The sequence below is a fragment of the Mus caroli genome, unplaced genomic scaffold (assembly GCF_978045245.1).
Source record: "Mus caroli unplaced genomic scaffold, Mus_caroli_1 scaffold_8, whole genome shotgun sequence".
Lineage (NCBI taxonomy): Eukaryota > Metazoa > Chordata > Mammalia > Rodentia > Muridae > Mus > Mus caroli.
The window spans coordinates 49729115-49749018 of record NW_028227263.1 but is presented as its reverse complement, the minus strand read 5'-3'; the positions used below and the strand labels follow the sequence as shown (position 1 = coordinate 49749018).

Sequence of the window (19904 nt, the reverse complement as noted above, 5' to 3'; positions counted from 1 at the left end):
TGCGCCCACAATGACCCACTTCTACTGAGGTCACTCACAGTCCCGAAGATCTCACCTCCTTCAACAGCTGAGCCTCCCTCACAGTAAAGCTACTGGAGAGCAGCTCACATTCAGCCCTAGCCATATGCACAGAGCAAAGGATGCAGCCAGATTAATTGCTTCCATCTTTCTCTTCTTCTCAAAACCAAAAGAAAAAATACAGAACGGCATTCAGGTGTGAGTCAGGGTTGAGGAACACGCCTCAAGTCCACCTGTGGCCCTGACTTCTCAGGCTGCCAGGCCTGGATAGCCATGCTGTCTCCTCCTCAGTGGCTGTCTTGGTGTTGGTTGCAAATGTTGACAAGAGGCATCTTTCTAGGCCACCTTGGGTGGCATAAATTAGGCAGAGCTCTGATCACTGTGGCTATGAATATAACTGTTTGATTAAGGTGCTGTGCCGGCTGCATTATTTGTTTCGCAAACCTCAGCTGAGCTGATTGGATTTCTTTCTCTTCCGATTTTTAACATAAGTAGATTTTGAAATTGGAGAAATAAAATATTCCACAGCCAAAAGGAAAGAATCCTCTTGGGGAATGAGCCCAGGTGCACACTTTCTGAATCAAAATCAGGTTAGCAGCATCAGTGACCTTGCTGATTCGGAGAAATCGGGACTCAAAAGAGGCCTGTGATGTGGCCAGTCTGGAGAGAGAGAGAGAGAGAGAGAGAGAGAGAGAGAGAGAGAGAGAGAGAGAGAGAGAGAGGAGATTGATTTTGAACCTGCAGCTGCTGGATACAGAGTCATGGTACTCACATGCCCTGAGACCCCACTCTGGGTCCTCATACCTTTTTAGCCAATCTGTCACCTAGGATGCCGTGGCTATCAAAGGGCAAAGATCTGGCATCACTTCCCGGAGCTGTGTGTACCAGAGCACAGCACTGAAGAGACCACTCTCAAATACAAGTGAAAACAATGCCATTTACAGGGTCCCCTCCCACTTGCCAGGGGAAGGGGACAGGAAAGGTAAGTGTGGGAGGAGTATCCTTGCCCTCGCCAGGACAGACAGGTGAAACTAAAGGCATGTGCAGTCCTGTCTGTACAGTGAGTAGCAATGGAGCAAGAGCACACTTCTCCCGTGCGTGCCTCGGTCTCTCCCTCTGGAATGCAATGATAAATATAGTTAAAACTGGCGGGCAGATGTGATGGGTCATGCATTCATTTTCCTAGCTCTTTCTGTGAACGCTGCCCCCTGGAACTAGTATCTCCATGTTTCACATCAGGAAGATGCCACAAGATGAGCTCAGTCACTTGTATGGGTTCACAGCTATTTCAGTCCTGGGCCAGCCTCCTAACACACAGCTCTGTGTTCCTCCTGCTGCCTCAAAGGCACTGGGTACCAATGGTGCTTAACAGTGCCCTACCTTTTGATACTTTGAGGCCATTATTGGTATCAGTGATACATTTCTGTAGCCTGGAGGCAGAGTCGTACACTTTGCAGAAGGCTACAAGAGGACAAGAATGTTTCCTGTTTCCGGTATGACTGACCTTCTGGACACTAACGAATAGAATACCTGCCCACAATATCCTGAACAAGTATCAGGAAGAAAGCCCACACATGATGTGTAGTGAATCATAAAATGTACCTCTCTGGCCTGGGTAACTAGCTGAATGCTTTTGGCCTTTTCTCCCAGGTATGTTGGGTCCTAAAGGAGAAAGGTGTCTACCATGTGAGCAGGATACCACTAGACTTGATTGGGTTGGATGGTGCTATGGTTGGGCCTCAAGGTTTCACATCTAGCTGTGTAAAGACTGGGGTGGTTCCTGGGTCGGCCTCTGAACCCAGGCTTGAGAGTCTCTGTCTATGGGCTTTGACAACTTGTTAAACTACAGAACCATGCAGAGCTCCAGGTTCCCAGTCTTTAAAGCAAAAATAATGTCTGTTTCTTGGTGGTGTTCTTGTTAGGAGGTCCACAGCATCACGGGCTTCAGCACTGGAGTGCTGATGTCAACTGTCAGGAGGTAGGGAGGGTTTTCGGTACTCCAGGCAGTGTGATCCTTTCTTTACACTTGACCCGATATTCTCCAAACTGCACAGGGGACACAGCTGGTAACTGAGGTGGCTGTAAACACTTTATGTTTTCACAAGCAGCTGGAGACAGTTCTCAGAGCTCCTTCAGGCAACAGCCTGTGTTGTAGAACCAGACCTTAGTGCTGAAGGTCAGGGCAGTTTATCAGGTCATGTTTCCTACTTCTCTTTACCCAGAAAGCACCCTCAAGAGGAAAATTCACATCTGTCATGTTCCCTTCTCTTCCTCCCCTTTATTTCCATCAGTAAATTCTGAAGAAATGGCTTTATCTTGTGATAAACTCTGGCACACCCAGGGGATAGCAACAGGCTGGTTAAAAGGACGTGAGATCCTAGGGCAGGCTCATGCGGTACATGAGCACCATGGTTAGGGCTGAACAGCCTTGGGTTCAAACCTCCTCCCACCTCCCACATACTGGGCACATCAAAAACCTTTTGTGGGCCTCCTTCCTCCCATTAAACTGTGTGCTCATGTACTCTGAGAATATGTCGATGACTTAGAGAATTATAGTGGCTTGAAGAACCTGAAGGAAGAGCCTCTACCTCAAACTAGGGAGAGGGCATCACAGAGAGCTTCCTAGAGTAGGCAGCTTCTAATTAGAGTCAGCCTGGTGATGAAGGGAATATGGCCATCCAATCAGAATAGCATTTGCAAAGCTGTAACTGACACAGCTTTGTGAGGCATCTAAGATGGTCTTGCCCTTGTCATCTTTCATGGAGGGGGTGGAGAGTGTGGGTACTATCCTGCAGTGATGGAACTCAGACTTCAGGGTGAGGGCTTTTATCCAGGGGACAGTGGAGTCACCCACAGACTTGAAAGCAGGTAATGGCATGATCCAGTTTGCTGGTTCTTAAACTGGACTCCTGTTGACTTCAACTTCTTGGACTGGTCCTGACTTATCTGTCAAGTGCTCCACGGAGACAATCTACTCCTCTATTTGAGGGAAGCAGGGCTGTTCATCCTGACATCTTCTTTCTAGGGCATTCTGTGAGAGGAGCAAGGGGAAGCCTCTAAGAATCAGACTATCAAAGCCTGGCAGAGTCTAACTACCTCTGTTGAATGGAGGAATCCCATTTTCCTCATAGACAAATTAAGACCCGTCCAAAGTCATGAATGGGTTAGTTGCTTAAAAAGGGAAGTTCTTCAGTCTAGAGCTCTGCAGCAGGGGCTGTAATTGGGCATTTAACTTCCTGGCAGGTAGACTGTGTGGACATAAGCCACGGGGCTTGGAAAGCTAGTCCTAAGCTCTTGGCAGGCTCCTACACACACACACACACACACACACACACACACACACACACACTTTCTTAAAACCCTCTCATTTTCAGGCTGATAGGAGTGATCTTCTTCTGTCCTCATGGGATCTTTTCAAACTCAGGAAGCCAGGGAACCACTAAATAGCCCAGAGGGGGGTCACCCTCTAATGTCTGAGATGATCCCTCTTCTGTGAGCTTCCACTAGCCACGCCACGCCTATCAACCCCAGCTGACAATTGCTTGTGCTCATTTGTAGTGCTTTTATGCACTCTATGGAATATGTATCTGCTCCAAGACATCATACTCCTGCTGAACACACACACGCACACGCACACGCACACACACACACACACACGCACACACACACACACACGCACACACACACACGCAATCACTCCTGTCTTACCATATCAACTATGGCCCTTTGTTGATTTAGGCCTTGACCTGACTGTTTATGGGTCAGACCATTTTTGAAAAGGCTACGGAGGTGAGAGTGACAGGAAGAAAAGCTCACTTGACAGCCACAAAGTTCTCCCAGAACAAATTCCGCCCTGAGGTAGACATAGATTTAAAGGAATGCATACACCCAGAAATGACGCCCCCCCCCCCGCCCCAGTCCCCGCCACCGCCAATGCTTCTGGCTTTAGCTGGCCTTTTTCAATAAGTCTATTACAACTTTACAGCAGAAGCCTGTCTAGCCCACCTCTGTCCTCAGCATCAGTACTTAGGTCCTGAGGGAAGCTTGCAGGAGATGTGGAAGCAGGAAGAAGGGAAGGAGGGAGCAGGCTATGTTTCTCTTTACTTTTTTTGGTATCCAGCCATACAGTACATCCTACACACAGCATGCTGGGAGTATCTTTTGCAACCAGATGCCGATGAGCAAACATCTCAGGTTCAGTCTTGCATCCCAGAATTAGAGACGTCTCCCTCTACTTCCTTTTCCTTTTTATCAGTCCAAGAAATTGGTACATTAGGTGCCTTACTCAAGGTCACAGAGCCATTTAGCTGCTGACAGGGACAAAAGTCATGTGTAGGTGGGTATTTACTGAAAGATAGTTACCCCATTTAGATGGAAGTCTACCAACCTCGCCACACTTAGAAAACATGGGTTGTGACGACCTTAGTTTAGCTTGTCAATTACTAGCACTCTGGGGGTAGAGAATATTGCTAATTGTGTCTCTCTCTATCTGATGGTCTTGGGACACTGCTTTCTTAGAGAGAGCAGGGTCTTCCACCCTACCCCATCCTGAGTCCTGATCCAGCAGGGTATCCATTGCTGGACAGGAACTGCAGGTCCATTTAATGGCCTGGGGCTTTTACTTCGTTATTATTACTACCATTGACTTTAAAAATATGGAAGTCAGAGTGATTCCTCTGAACACCCGTAAAACCACCACCAGATTCCAGATTTGTCTTTTTGTGACCACTCAGTAGAATTCTGCTCCAGGCATCCAGGTCCCCACACCATCTTGGCTGTTTTAAGCCACAGGCTTTGCTCACAGCAGCCGCCGACCTGAATATCCTGTGCCTCCCTGTTGACCACATTGGGCAGAAGCACCTAATTCCAGCCCTTGTTCTTCCTCAAAGTTTCCTAGACAACTGCATCTGCATGCTTGGTAACCTGGAGAAACGTGGGGGACCACGACCTGAGTGCACTGCACTGGACTGAGCAGAGGCATCTTCCCTCAGTCTGCTGTCCTGTGTCAAGCATTGTAATGACCTCACAGTGAGCCAAACCTATTGAAATTCAGCTCAGGGGCAGGACATTTTCAGGCATGCAGTCAGAGGACAGAGAATGATCTGGAACCAAGAGTGGAACAAACAGGAAAATCATACAGTAGCTGTCTACCTGACTTCTGCCACTGTGGGGCATGCTTCTGGGATAAACCATATGCATTTGCCAGCTTCCCTGGCTGTGTCCTGCCAGCACAGCTACCAGGACTCTGGGAAACACCCCTTCCTCATTTCTAGCCCCCTAAGAGGGAAGCACTGTGCCATACAGTGGGGCTTTGACATGCACTGCCCTGCTGTTCTAACCTGTACAATGCACCCATTGTCATAGTCTGGGTGTTTGGTCAGCCTCACATAAATCAGAGAGCAGAGCGACCACCTTGCAACCTGAAGGCTCTGTGTTCCTCCCAGCGTGAGAAGTTCTGCAGGGGCTACCCCACCCCCAGGTCCTTCCCTCTCCCTGTGTTCAACTAGTGTATCAGACAAAATACCATTGAGAATTCCTGTACACTGGCCATTAAGGGACGCCAGTGAAAGTGAACAGCAGACATTCCATACAGGGAGGAAGTAAATGAACAGAAAACATACCCAAGAGCGACCCTTCGCCCTCTGTTCACACCACGGCTTGCTTTTAGATTGGAATCCATTCTAGATAGAAACGTAATACTACTGATAGTTCTCTCTAACGGTGGCACGGGACTTTGCAGTTTGCCAGCTACTACCGTGTACCTCTGACAGGTGACAAAGTTAAAATTCAAGTCAAATAAATTGTCCGTGACACCACAGCTTAAAGGAGGCCGACCTGAGATCAGAAGCGGGGCTGTCAGATGCCGCCGTGAACTGTGGTGACAAAGAACTCTCTGGTCTGTCTAAATTGGTCTTGCAGGCCAAGGTTCATTAGCTAAGCACCCGGCGCCTCTGCATCACCGTCCCACAAGTCAGTGGTGGTCGATGGCATTCTAATGGAAGCCAAATTATTCTTTCTGTTGGCATGCTCGGGCAACTAGAGTTTTTGTGTTTTATGATAATTAAATACCATCATCTTTCAGAGACGGCGATCTTCTGGGCCCAATTAATGACTGCAGTGCACAGTGGGGTCATCATTAACTCTGAAGCAAAGAGAGCTTTGGGCACCTGTCTGTGGTTTGGCAAGAGTTGGCACGTTTGGAGCACCTGACCTGGCACTCTTTCTTGGAGCTATCTTTGATGTCTTTAGGTCTCTGTGCTTGGGTCTCATGACTGAGCCAAAGCTATGAAAGTTTATGCTTTTTTTGTTTTTTTCTCATGAGAGTGGCTTGGTCCACAAGGGCCTACCATGAGCCTAGGAGAGAGAGATTGGTATCGGTCCTCACTTGCTCTGAGAGGCTCATCTAAGGCATCAAGGACCCTTTCCCTTTCAAACCCTAAAGCCTTAGGTACCTAGCTTGGAGGGTCCAGGCCAGGCATTCTGGTCACTTTTCTGATCTGTGTTGAACTCCAGGCACTTTTCTGGCTTCTGGGAGCCAGTGGATTGGCCCCAGTGAAATCCATCAGCCACTGTGAAAGGGCGCTGCCCGCTGCCCGCTGCCCTTCTGTGCAGTATTTCCCTATTCCTCCTTCGCATTTCTTTTTCTTTCTTTCTTTCTTTCTTTTTTTTAAAGAACTTCTGTGTAAAATGCTGAAGTCATCTCCATGGTGACATTTAGTGCTATTTATGGTTTATTCATTCATGTGCCTTTATCATTATTGTGGGCTAGCAGCTACTGTTTGCAGGGTTAGGATGTAGAGCCATGACAGGGGACTTGTCTTGCACAGATGAGGCCCTGGGTTTAGTCCCCAGGGCAGGAAAGAAAATAGCATATAGTTGAAATGCTGTATGCCAGGCACTGTGCTGAGCACCTCACACTCGGCATCTCATTTGAATCTCAAAACACCCTTATATGGTGGGTATTGTCTCTAGAAAGAAATCTCCAGAAAACTACAACTCTGAAGGTCAGTGACTTGATGGATATCATAGAGGTTTTAAAAAAATGCTACATTAAATTTTTTACATTTATTTATGGGTGTGTGTATATGTGTGAATGCATGTGTGTGTGTGTACATGTATATGTGTGTATATATATACATATATATATATGTATATATATGTATGTGCATGTGCCTGTGTGTGTGTGTGTGTGTGTGTGTGTGTGTGTGTGTGTGTGTGTGTGTGAAAGCATGCATGAAAAGAGCAGTCAGGAAACACCTTGCCAGACCCACAGTCACAGCTTGTAAGTAGAGGAAACAAAACTTGACCTCAGAGCTGTGGGACACCAAGGCCCAGCACCTTTTTGTCATCCATGTCTCTGTTCAGCACTCACAGGAACCTCTCTATGCCTTCTGAGAGTCAGCAGAGATACCAGTGTTCAGGGTTTCTGCACATAGAAAATAAGAGAAGATACTGGAGAACCCTAACAACTGCGTGTGCATGTGTGTGTTTATGGCAGAGTCAGGGAAATCCCTTTGAGTTTAAAGTCCATCTGGTTTACATAGTTCAGTGGTCCTCAATCTTCCTAATGCTGCAACCCTACAATACAGTTCTTCATGGTGTGGTGACCCCCAACCATATAATTACTTAGTTGCTACTTCCTTAACTGTAATTTTGTTACTGTGATGAATCATAATGTAGACATCTGATATGCAGGATATCTGATACACCACCCCAGTGAAAGGGTCATTTGACCCCCAAAAGTGGTTATGACCCCATGGGTTGAGAACCTCGGACATAGTTTTGAGAGCTATGTAGGAGTCCTGTCTCAAATGGAAAGTGCTGCTGGAGAAGCGCTGGGCACAGCAAATGGCCCCAGCCACATTCACTTTCTCCATCAAAGGCTGCTTGTTCACTGAGAGAGCAGTGGATACTCAACCTGCCCAGTTCAGATTGACTTCCATGGTCTCACCCCTCCCCTCAAGGGACAACTGTGCTAACTCTCTTCTGACCAAGGACTTCAGCATCTTCAGGGGACAGTGGGCTTCATCCACACTCGTTGGTATCTAGAGACCCTCCTTTCCTGCACTGATGTTTCAGTCCCTTGAACCACCTCCACCACTCCTGACCTTTGGGGGTCGCATGGCTGGAGAAGGTATTGTAGTGGAGCTGATGAGAGAAGAGGCTGGGAGGCAGGAATACCTCAGAGCCCAACCCAGACTTTGGACTACACGTAGCATCTTGGAATATGTCCCCTTTGGATAGATTATCAATCATGTCCTTCTCCCTTCTACTTCTAACCTACTCCCTCAGTTTCCCTCCAGATTTACTTGGTATCTCGTTACCATAAAAGGTAAAGACTGATATATCTTCTATTAATATATTTCGGTCCTGTCGACTGCCAATTTGGTATCATTGTAGTACTATAATCTCGGTAACAAATGCCCTTCCTATTTCACAGATATGAAAACTGAGGCTCAAAGAGGTTCAGTGACTTGTCCAGGGTTGTATGTTTACTAAATGGTGGAATCCTAGACTGGATTCTGACTTCCTGACTTCTTCCCAATCATGCAGCCTTGTGAGAGTAGCTTAGGTGAAGGGGAAAGATTCACTCCTGGACCTGCCATCATTACAGCAAAGTTTGCTTTAGTTCTTTGCAGAGAGAATCTGCTTTACCACATTCCGATAGGAACCCGCATTATCCACCCCAAGACCAGGGTTTTGGCGTTTTATTTTGTTTTGTTTGTTTGTTTGTTTTTAACACATGTATACCTGTTGCTCTGGGTAACTGAAAGGACTAAATAAAATATTTGTCTCAGTCTTCTCATCTGTATGGGGCACAGAACATGGTTTGGCACACAGTGTGTGCTCAGTAAGTGTACTGGTGGGTTTTACGCACCCAGACACAGCATGGCTCACTGTGCTCAAAAGCCCTCCTTGCAGCCCTCTTCTCCCCAAGACAGGTTGCTCTCCACCGTCATGGGGCACGTGCTTCATACAGACAGAGCTCTGCCCTAGCCCTGTGTTTTTAGGTTTGTCAGACTCTCAGCTGTTCATTGCACTTATTTATCTTGTTAATTTCATTTACTATGCACCATTTATAGGATCAGTGATTCTCAAACTGAACCATGCATCCCTTACCCGGGGGCTCTGTAAAGTCAGATTCCTGGGTCCCTATCCCAGGGTTCTTGATTCAATAAATGTGGCTCATGTTGCCAGGCCGTCCATCTCAAACACACTCACTCTCAAGTGAGGAAGCCACTGGTGAGAAACTGGGCTCAAAAGACCCCAAACCCAAAACATGTGACAGATCAAAGGTGAAGTTGTTGATCGGAATAAAGTTGCTGATATTGACAATTGGAGTCTTACATGCCCAAGCCTGCTCTCCCTCTCAAAAAATTATTTCTTATAACTCTCCTAAAGTCTATGTTCAATGGGGTGGGATTTTTTATTTCATTTATTGCCCAGCACATGCAGAGAACAGGAGTTCGGAGCTATCCGTGAACCTCTGATTTGATTGAATGAATTACTATGTGATTTGCTAGTACTGAACACACTGATTCTCTCCCCTGGAGTCTGTTTGTCCCCCAGGGGCCTCACCCAGCCAGTAGCCCACTGACCATGACTGCTTGTTTCCTAGATCATCCCAGCAGCCTGCAGAACCACCCTCGGCTCCGGACGCCTCCACCACCACTGCCCCACGCCCATACCCCCAACCAGCACCACGCGGCCTCCATCAACTCCTTGAACAGGGGCAACTTCACCCCAAGGAGCAACCCCAGCCCAGCACCCACAGACCACTCACTCTCCGGGGAGCCCCCAGCAGGCAGCGCCCAGGAGCCAACCCATGCCCAGGACAACTGGCTACTCAACAGTAACATCCCACTGGAAACCAGGTGGGTCCCAGTGGACTGAGGCTGGGTGGGCATGGGTGGGCTAGGTGGGCAGAGGGCAGACCAGGTAGACACTATGGTCCATTGGTGACCAGACCATCAGGGAGCATGTCTCTACCTCTTATCTGTTCATTGAAGCTGGTATGAAGTGCCTGGCCTCTGGCTGCTATTCTCCAATGGTAGAAGGAGAGAGCTCTGGGAGGCTAGGATTTTAGAACCCACCAGGGCTGAGGTTCAGTGCTAGCCTGCTGCTTACTAAAGGTATGTGTTGGTCCAATTGATAGACTCACGAACATCACCTGCCTTGTCTAGGCAATGGCAATGAAGCTAGCTGGGTAAGGCTTCTTCTATAAGAGCAGGCAAGAGGTGTGCAAAGGAGTGGGACAAGGTAGGCACTCAGTTCCGCTTTGGCTGGGTCCTCAACAGCCAGCAGTGCACAATTTCACTGCCCTGTGCCTAGCATCAGACCATCTGGACTGTGACAGGAACTCTGTGAAGGCCGTTCTCCCCTTCCCATCTCCTGTCTTGATGTCCTGACCCTTCTGCACACAGTGATAGCCCCTAAGGCTTTTCTCTCAACATCAATAACCTAGACTTTCATATTGTCATACAATGCTCATACCTTGAATAGGTGGATTTTTATGTGATGCCCCCATCCAGGAGTTCCAGAAGTTGAAAACCAATGGGTCTGTGGTAGGTCAGATCATACAAGAGGTAGATACATAGCTGGGACTCCAACCTGGGGTGCTAGACTCTCTGTTGCAGACTGTTACTCTGCAGTTCACTGGCTTCTTCCAGGAGTGTCATGGGGTGTTTCCTTCAGCCCAGGGACTGCAGGCAGTCTGGGTCCTGTAGCCATCTTCCTCCCCTGTGCTTAACTCCTGTTTTCTAAAATGGTGTGTGTGTGTGTGTGTTTGTGTATGTGTGTGTAAAAACCCTGCAACTCATGCAACTTGCTTAAGAAATCATAGGAAGATAAAGAATTAGATTTGTACACAGTTTTACCATCTGAATAAAGCACTTTAGGCATGGCCTCTCCCTGTTCCCTAAATCCCAGGTGAAGTGTCCCAGGCTAGCCCAGCAATACTTCTTCTTCCACGCCCTCTCTTAAAGGAAGAACACACGGGTTTTCTTTTCCCAATCTCCTGTTCTTCATGAGGAGTGCAAAGCCAGACCACACTTAAGAAAGTGAAATTAGCCTTCACACAAACCCTATGCACACTTGCTTCTGCCCGGCCCGAGATGATCATGGTGATGATGTAGGCATGATGTTGGGGCATGCAGCTCTACATGAGCAAATTCATAATCCTTTGGTCACATTTCATTCTTGTGGAATCATTTTTCCAAGCCCAAGTTTCTCAGAGATCAGCCAACCATGACTCAGCCCCGTGTCCTAATTATCACCTTTTCCATTCACATCCTTTAAGATGCCTCTCCTGCCCTCACTGGTTACAGAGTGGATTCATTGTTGTCATCCCACAGTGGGAGGGGGGAAGGGGGGTAGCCAATCACGCTTCCATCACACTCAGTGCTCATTGAGTGGGACCTGGCTGACGGAAACTCCTCACTAATCAGTGGGTCGAGTCATCTGCATGCATCATGGCCACCACTCTCACTATTTGGATGTTTTTGTTTTTTTTTTCTTATTTGAGAGCAAGGTGGGACTTCCTCCTTTGAGCCTGTACATTTCTCAAAGGAAAGGGAGGTGGAAGAGGGGCAGCAAGTGAGGTTTTCCAGGGCATTAGTATGTGGTGTAAGATCATCCCAGCTCACATCCTCTGGCCTATCAGCTAGAGCTCCCCTGCCTTGTTGATTCTCTGTCCTCCTATCTCTGTTGCTTAGGATGCAAGAAATTGTGATTTTTATCTTTCATTATTATTCAAATAAGTAATGTCCATCATAGAGCTGCTAGCAAATCAATTAAGCAGGAAGAAAAATGTCTCCTAAGTCTACCAAAAGGTGCATACAGGCACACATACCCTTTCATGTATTCATCAACATACATGCAGCACACCATTATATATGTAATTTGATTATGTGTGTTTAGTGTGAGTTTAAACATATCTATGCATCTAACCTCCTCCAGCCTATGCTCTTTCAGGCTTCTGTTTAGGTCTTTGCATGTCCCCACCAAAGCTGCCCTCTTCTTCACTTCTTGGTCTAGTTGAGTCCTGCTTATTCCCAAAGCCCATCTGAATAGCTGAGGAAGGCTTTGTCTGTGACTCCAAAATGCATTGCATCTCATGATGACCCCCAAACTGAGAGCAGCACCAGTTCTGCTGGATGACACCAACAGAATTCTGCATGTTAATGCTGACCTTAGCAGGCTGATGGCACTAGGCTAACAAGATGAAGTTAGGAGAGAAAAAGCTGTCAAGTCTGGCAGGCGGAATCGGCAACTGAGCATTAGGGAAAGACTGGGATTTTTAAAGTAGATGGGCCATCTTCTTACCTTGGCTTTCAAGCATGCCAAACCTTTTGGCATGACAACATGACACAGCAACAAAGTTCACACTTGAGAACTATATAATCAAGTTACCAAAATGCAAACAGAACAACAAAAACACACACACCCTCATAATGCTTTAGGTAAGTTAATGATTTAAGCCACATTTATAGCTATCTTCAGCCACATGAGACCTGTAATTTTAACTTTAACCCACCATCTTCATCCTCTGGCTTTTCTATCCGTTACATTGCAATATAATGTCTTAGGGGCTCCAGGAATTCATGGTAGTGCTCATTATCATTAAATACTCACCGGATACCTACTATGCGCTACAATATCCGAGAGAACAGTTGCTTGCGAAAGATTGTCATGGCAGAGGAATCTGAGGGACATGCTATGCTTTTATTACTGTGAGGTCCCCAGTGAGTGACACAGTGCTTGCTACAGCATGGGTGGGAGCTTATAATATGAACACACAAGTATAAAAAGTAAAGATGGGACAAATAGATGACTAACTATGCTTAACTGAGACTTGGGTGGGGAAAAGGGACAGCTTCCCAATGGCTCCAGAGCCATGTGACTGAGATAAAGAGAGTCAGAAGTCCCGAGGATACAGAGGGGAAGATGAGGAAGCCCAATAGAGCAGGTCTACTTGACAGGTTATCCCCAAATATTGTCCTGCCCATACCCAGGAGAAGCTCCTAAGTAACACACACACACACACACACACTTCCCTCAATGTTAAGCAGAGTCCATGCTGAGAATCTAAGCAAATGTGCAGATACCATAGCAGCTGGTAGGATGACCAAGAGGGATTGCATTTCATCCTGGCAGAAAAAGAAAGTCTATCAGAAGGGTGGAGAGAGCAGGCTGTAGAACTGCTCATTTCTTATACCTCTTGTACCTCTGCCAATCCCCAAGATCAACTGAGTCCTTCAGGGAGGAGCCTGGACCTGCTTGTTCCCCCTAGAGCTGGAGTAAGCCCTACATGAGCATCTGTAGTTCTTGTGTGTGGAGCCATGTGCCGAAGGTCCCCCAACCTCTGATCTACTTCTTTGACTGGCTGCAGCATCATGTGCTTAATTGATTTCATAGGGACTGTCTGATTAATAACCCATCAGGCTCCTGTCAGATGCAGGGGAAGCCTGAACAGAAGGCTGCCAGACCTCTGCTCTGCCTCAGCTCTTCCCAGGCCTAGTCCAGGAGCCTGGAGCCTTTTTTTTCCCCCCCTTCAAACTGAATTTGGGAAATAGCCTATGTAACCTCAGGAATGAGGGCTACCCAGCAATCTCCAGGCCAACCCTACTGTGATTCCCCAAATGAGACACAATGCCTTCTGATGAGGCAGGGCAACCTCAGAACGTCACTTGACCTGCCTGAGCGTCTTTGCTTTATTTGTATAATGAGCGCTGGAGAGTTTGAATAGGAAGTCTTCTCTGTTGTTGGGTGATTTGATCTCAGATGTATACAAGACAAAGCCCACTGCTATGCAAGAAGCTTCTAGAGGGAGGCAGACCTCTGAAGGGAAGATGGGCACTAATGATGATGCTTGAGAGGAGCAAACAGAAAAGGTATCATTTTATGTGCTTGAGAGCATCCATAACCATGCCAGGCACTCTTCGAGACCTCCCTGGGAGCTTCCGAGTGTTATCCAGACTAGTTCCCACATACAACCTCTTAGTCCCCCTCCCAACTCTCTCACAAATAGTTATGTTTGAGGTCCCCAAGACTACTCCAGGTTTGGCAATTTGCAAATAGAGCTCATGACACTCTGCCATGAGTATGGCTCTGAGTTCACTGTGGTGACAAAACGTTTGGCAAATTGGTAAAGGAAAGGTGTGTAGGGTGAAGTCAAGGGCTTCAAACCAGAGGCTTCACCTCATAGTATCACCCAGAAGAGACACACCCTGATCCCTCAGTGAAAGCTGCCAGGCCGGAGGCACAGGAGGGACCCAGTGCCCCAGGGTTATAATGGGAATTGCCATAGGGGCAGCCTCTGACTAGAACATACTTAAGTCACATGCATACTCTTGGAAGGAAAACATTCGTGCATCATTGAGTTAAATATGTAGTTTGTACACAGTGGAGCAATTACCTGTTATCAGTTCACACGGGAAACCGTCCTGAAGGCCATGTTCCCAGATGGGGGGCCAGTCTTAGCCTTTCACAGTAGTCTGCACCCTAACTCTTTTCTGCATAAGTACTCTCATTAGAGCACACACCACTCATGCACATTCACATACATACATACTCATACACACATTCACACACATAACACACACCACACACATACATTCACACGTACCACACACACAAATATACACACCACTTTCCATTGATAGAGGAAGGACAGGGAGGATCTGAATCACAAAACACTAAGTTACTTGCCTTAGATCCCACAGCCAGCACATGGGAAGGCTAGAACATTGAGCTATCTGACCTCAATTCCCCACCCCACACCCACATCACTTAAAGTTGTCTTCTTGGGCCAGATGTGGTGGGTCAGCACTCAGAAGCCTAAGGCGGAAGGATGGTGAGTGTGAGGCCACATAGTGAGACCCTGTTTCTCAAGAATAAGTAACAAGTGAAGCGGCTTCCCAAGGCATCCATTGGCAGGCGTTGCCAGCAGAGAGAATACTCAGCTCAAGAGAAGCGAGACACAGGCACAGAGCCAGAAAGGAGGAGGAGCGGAGGAAGATGGTAAATAGCTGGGTGAAGTTAGGAGGACAGAGATCTCCTGAGAATGACAGATAGAAGTGAGCAGCAGAGGGGCTCAGGACATTGAAAAGGGGTCCCACCCTTCCTGCAGTCATTAGGTCAGAATCCCGGTAGTTGGTCAATAGCTGTTCACAGCGTCTAAGTTGTGGCATTATGAGGTTGGCCTTTCAGAGGATAACTGTGGTCTGGAAGATCTAGGTCATGGTTGTTGTTGTTGTGGTAGTGGTGGTTGTGGTAGTGGTGGTCGTGGTGGTTGTGGTTGTTGTTGTCTCCTTTCCTCATCCCTGTCTCTGAGCACCAGGTGCATCTCTGACTCCTTGTGAGCTTGGCTGAGTCACTGACACCTGCACACTGTGAGATGTCATCTGCACACTTAGGGTATGATTCCTGCTGTCCTACACTACTGGGAGATGGCAATCAGATGTGACGGTGGCTATCCCAGGGCTTTGTGGACTGAAACACAATCCAGCACACTGGCTTATGTAAGCAGACTGGCTGTTGGGTGGGACCATCCTAAAGATCTATTTCTCTTAAAGGTCTGGCGACTTCCCTTCCCAAAACCACACATTTTTCCCTCTCAAGGTAAACTCCTCCTGCTCTGGATGATACCAGTGGCCCTGGGAGCTCCTGCTTCAGGATGCTCAGGAACTCATCTGTGTGTAAAGGGGGCCAAATCCCTCCCCAATCCTAGAATAACACAGCCCTTGCCAGTCAAACCCAGTGCAGCTAGGGCCAAAGTCAAGGACACCTGCTTTGAACCCCATTCCTCTCTTTTCCTTTCCATGTGACCCTGAAAAGTCTCACTAAGCCTCAGGTTCTAGGTCTGTAAACTGAGGTGGAAGCACTACCCACACACAAGAAGACCATGCCTAATCATAAGTCAAACCTCCATTCCTGAGCTGTCAGCATATGTGGGCAGGGAGCCACACAGGACTATGACCCCAAGTGGGCGCAAGAGTTTGTGTTTCCGTGAAAAAACTCCAGGAACCTTTTATTTCTTGTAGGAGCTAGACATCTAAAGTATTGGTGGGGGTAGAACATTTAGGGGTTTCTTGAGCTGGGAGTTAGGACACCTGTAACTCAGTCTCTGCCCTGCCACCACACTGACTTGTCTGGACTTAGGCTCAGGATGCATGTCTCCATGGTCTCTGCTCTGACACTGCACTGACTTGCGTGGGTTTAGGATCAGGGCACGTGTCTCCATGGTCTACATGATGAATGCCCAGGTTGGCATGCTATCAGAAGCACTTCCAGGAGATCCATCACTGTGTAGCTTGAGAAATTCTTCATCCTGCTCCACTGCCTGTCTGTCCTCTTATCCTCTGGCTCTGGGCTTTTAAGGGACGGTTGTCAGTTCTCTCCCCATTTAAACATGTTTCTATTCTATTTTAAATTGTAAAAGTTAAAACGGGGCTGGAGAGATGGCTCAGTCAGGCACTTACTTTCCAATTGTGAAGACATGGATGTGATCCCCAGAACCCGAATAAAAATTCGGGATGTGATAGCACTCACTATAATCCCACTATGAGACATGAATCCCTGGGGCTTACTGGCCAGCCAGCCTAGCCTAATTAGCCAGTGAGAGATCCTGTCTCAAAGAAAGAAAAAGATGAATGATGCCCAAGGTTATCCTCCAACCTTCACGTGCACTAGCGCACATTAACATCACATGTGAACATGCACACATGAACATGCATAGACACAGATTTAAAGTAAAAATATTTTGATCTAGGCACTTGAAATATCCTATCATTAGCATTTTGATCTTATTTGTTGGGCCTTTAAAACACACACACTTATTTGTTTATTTTTGGTAAGGTGCAGGCTAGACTCTCTAGAATATAGGCTGCTGTCAAACTCCCAAGCGTTCCCAGAAACCGGCTGTGCAGGAAGGCAGCAGAACTCTGCTCAGGTCCCCTGAGCCAACTCTGTGGGGTCTCCGCATGGTGGGTGATGTAGGATGAAGAGAGACCAAAAAATCCTTCTTAAAACAAGAGACTAAAGGAGATAATAATACGCTCCGCCGGCTGCTGTCTCTAGGCACTGACTGTGTGTCTGCCATATGCCAGGCAGGCCCCTCCTGCATGCCCTGAACCCAGCAACACAAAGCTCAGATCTGTTTAGTGAGTGCATGCATGTACTGGGCAATCCTCTCCTCTGGGCACATAGCAACAAGCTGGACATAAAGGACACCTGCCTTGCAGAATTGGAATTATAAGAGGAAGAAACATATTGTGCAGTGTTCTCCAACATCACTCTGTGAATGTGTGTGTGTGTGTGTGTGTGTGTGTGTGTGGTGTGTGTGGTGTGTGGTGTGTGTGTGTGTGTGTGTGTACTAAACCAATGCAAAAGGGTCAGTGAAGAGTGGCTGGGGATAAAGATGGGGAGCTATGGATCTGTAAGAAGTCATAGCTCTGGAGGGAGGTATGATCCAAGGGAATATTTACAGAACAATTCAGGCTTAGCTTGTTTGAGAGGAGCAAGGAAGCCAAATGTGTCTGTAGCCAGAAGTATGACTTCGGAGGAGCAATCCAAACCAGGGCTCATACGATCTGTGGGACTGGTCAGGCCTGGGGAGGGTTAAGGGCAGAGAGAGGATCTGTATATTTCACGTGTGATCACCCTTTGATAGATCCTCAGAGTGATGCAGATGGGGCCTCAATTCCGGATCTGCCTTGTCTCTCAGGCCTCCCATCAGCAGCACCACCTGCCTAGAGTAATGAAGTTTTCAACCCCTGCATACCTCCCAGGCACTGTAGGAGCCTCATGGCAGGAAATCCTGGTCATGGTGGGCTCAGGTTGTGCTTTCTGACCCTCCACAGAGCACAGCCCACTAGCGCCTCATTATCAATGTCCCAGCTACAAACCAGTGTCACTTCGTACGCCGCTGTCACTGGAATGTTGGGACCTCCAGATGGTGCTTTCTCTTAGGTTGAGGAGGTAACAGGCAAAAACCAGGCTGTGTAGAGTTCTGGAGCAGAAGCCCTGAGCTCTGGGCACTAACCAATCCCGCGCCAGGACAAACTCTGCCACCTGTTCACCATGTGAGATGACCTCAGAAAAGCTGCTCCTCTGTTGCAAGGGGAGATGACAGAGCTGGCCTGATAAGCGTGGGGGTGGGGGATAAATGTGAGTCACTCACAGAGCTCTAGAAGAGCAGACCGTGAGTGATGGCTACAGGTTAGGGTGACTGTTGCATTTAGTTAGCATCATCCCAACTGACCCCATGGCAACCATACTGTTATTATGCCCAGTGTATAGGAAGGAAGAGTAAGGGGAGTTAAGATCTGTACCCAAAGTCACACATCAGGAAGGTGGTATAAAAAAAATAAATAATAAAAACCTTACACCTGAATATTTTGTGTTAAGGCCTGGTAAGAGGCACAAAGGTTCCTTGGCAGGACTGGAACCTGGAGCCTGCTTTCTGACTTTTCTCCTCCCTCTAGTATGTCTTATCATGAGGCAGCAACAGTCCTGAAACTAGCTGGAGGGGGGAATCCAGAGCACTCAAGGGTGAATGGCATCACCTAGCAGGTACGGGTGAGGCCCATAAGGGCTAGGGTGGCTGTCTTCATTCTGGGGTATAGTCAGGTGAATGCATAAGTACTGTAATGCCACCACAGACAAAGAGCCCTTCCCTGTCTTCAGGGAACTGTCTTCCTCACTGATCAGTCACTGCCCTGATCTCACACACAGCTGAGGGATGGTGAGACCCTAACCAGGCTCCACATCAACAGGGACTTAGGAAAACTACAGCTTCTGGGCCCCATCTCAGTCCTGGGGCTCTGCTGGGCCCCATCTCAGTACACCAACTGAGTCCCTGGGGCTCTGCTGGGCCTGGGAGGTTTGCAACTCTCCAGAATGTTTCCCAGATGTTGCGTTAGTAAGTGTGGAATGAGTCAGGTAGAAGGGAGCATTGGGCTTTGGATCCAGATATCAAGTGCAAATCCTTGCTTCCAGCCTTGCTTCTGGTGCCCTTGGCGAGTCCCAGGAGAACATCCACATCCCAGTATCATCCTCTACTGTATTGGGATCACCCTGGCCTCCTTGCATAGCATCTGTTTTGAAAATAGATATAATGTACCCAGCCCACTGCTGGGGCACCTGCCGGTCCTGTTCAGTGAGAACTGTAGGTGGATGTCCACAGCTTCCAGCCACGCGGGTTTGTATGGAGAGCACTCCCTCCGAATGCTCTGTGCCAGGTGGATCCCTCGCACATGCGGCTTTGCACACTGACCTGCTGCCTGGAACCTTTGTCCCTGCTGGTCTCATGCACAGCTGCACCCAACAGCCACTCTCATTTGTTTCTCTACTGTCCCCTCCATGGATGCATGACTCATTGCTTCATTCATGTCTCCATGTGTGCGTAGAAACCTAGGCAAGCAGCCATTCCTAGGGACATTGCAGGACAACCTCATTGAGATGGACATTCTCAGCGCCTCCCGCCATGATGGGGCTTACAGTGACGGGTAGGTGGCACCCCTCCCCGTGCTCCTCCGTGTGTGTGCTCTCCCTGTCGCTCCTGCACTTGCATGCAGACCCCTGAGACCTTTCCCTGGGAACGCCTCGGGGAAGTGATGCCATGTTGCATGCACATCCCCAAGTCCATGTTCAACTTGCAAGTGTGTCCTTGAGATATCCCATCCCCCACCCCAGCATATTAACAGCAGTCTCGTTAATATGCAGCTCTCGGCATCTCATCGGCTGCCTTCACCATCCTGGAAACCATCTCACAAAACAATTTTTTTTTTCTTTAACACAGCACAGGCCCATATCTTATGTGGCCTTGAGTGTGTACGCTGTGGTCTGAATGTCTTCTACCCCAGGAGCGGTGGGTTTGTCCTAAG

The 19904-nt window shown here is 47.9% G+C and overlaps 1 protein-coding gene across 2 annotated transcripts in view; it reads left to right on the top strand.

Annotated features, from left to right (window-relative positions):
• Tenm4 (teneurin transmembrane protein 4) overlaps positions 1-19904 on the top strand; it is a 703400-nt gene that overhangs the window by 473955 nt on the left and 209541 nt on the right. For both annotated transcript variants that reach the window (XM_029479435.2, XM_085841517.1), the window contains 2 exons: positions 9638-9893; positions 19428-19526. In XM_029479435.2, the coding sequence (XP_029335295.1) occupies positions 9638-9893; positions 19428-19526 (355 nt within the window). The remainder of the gene's footprint in view (positions 1-9637; positions 9894-19427; positions 19527-19904) is intronic.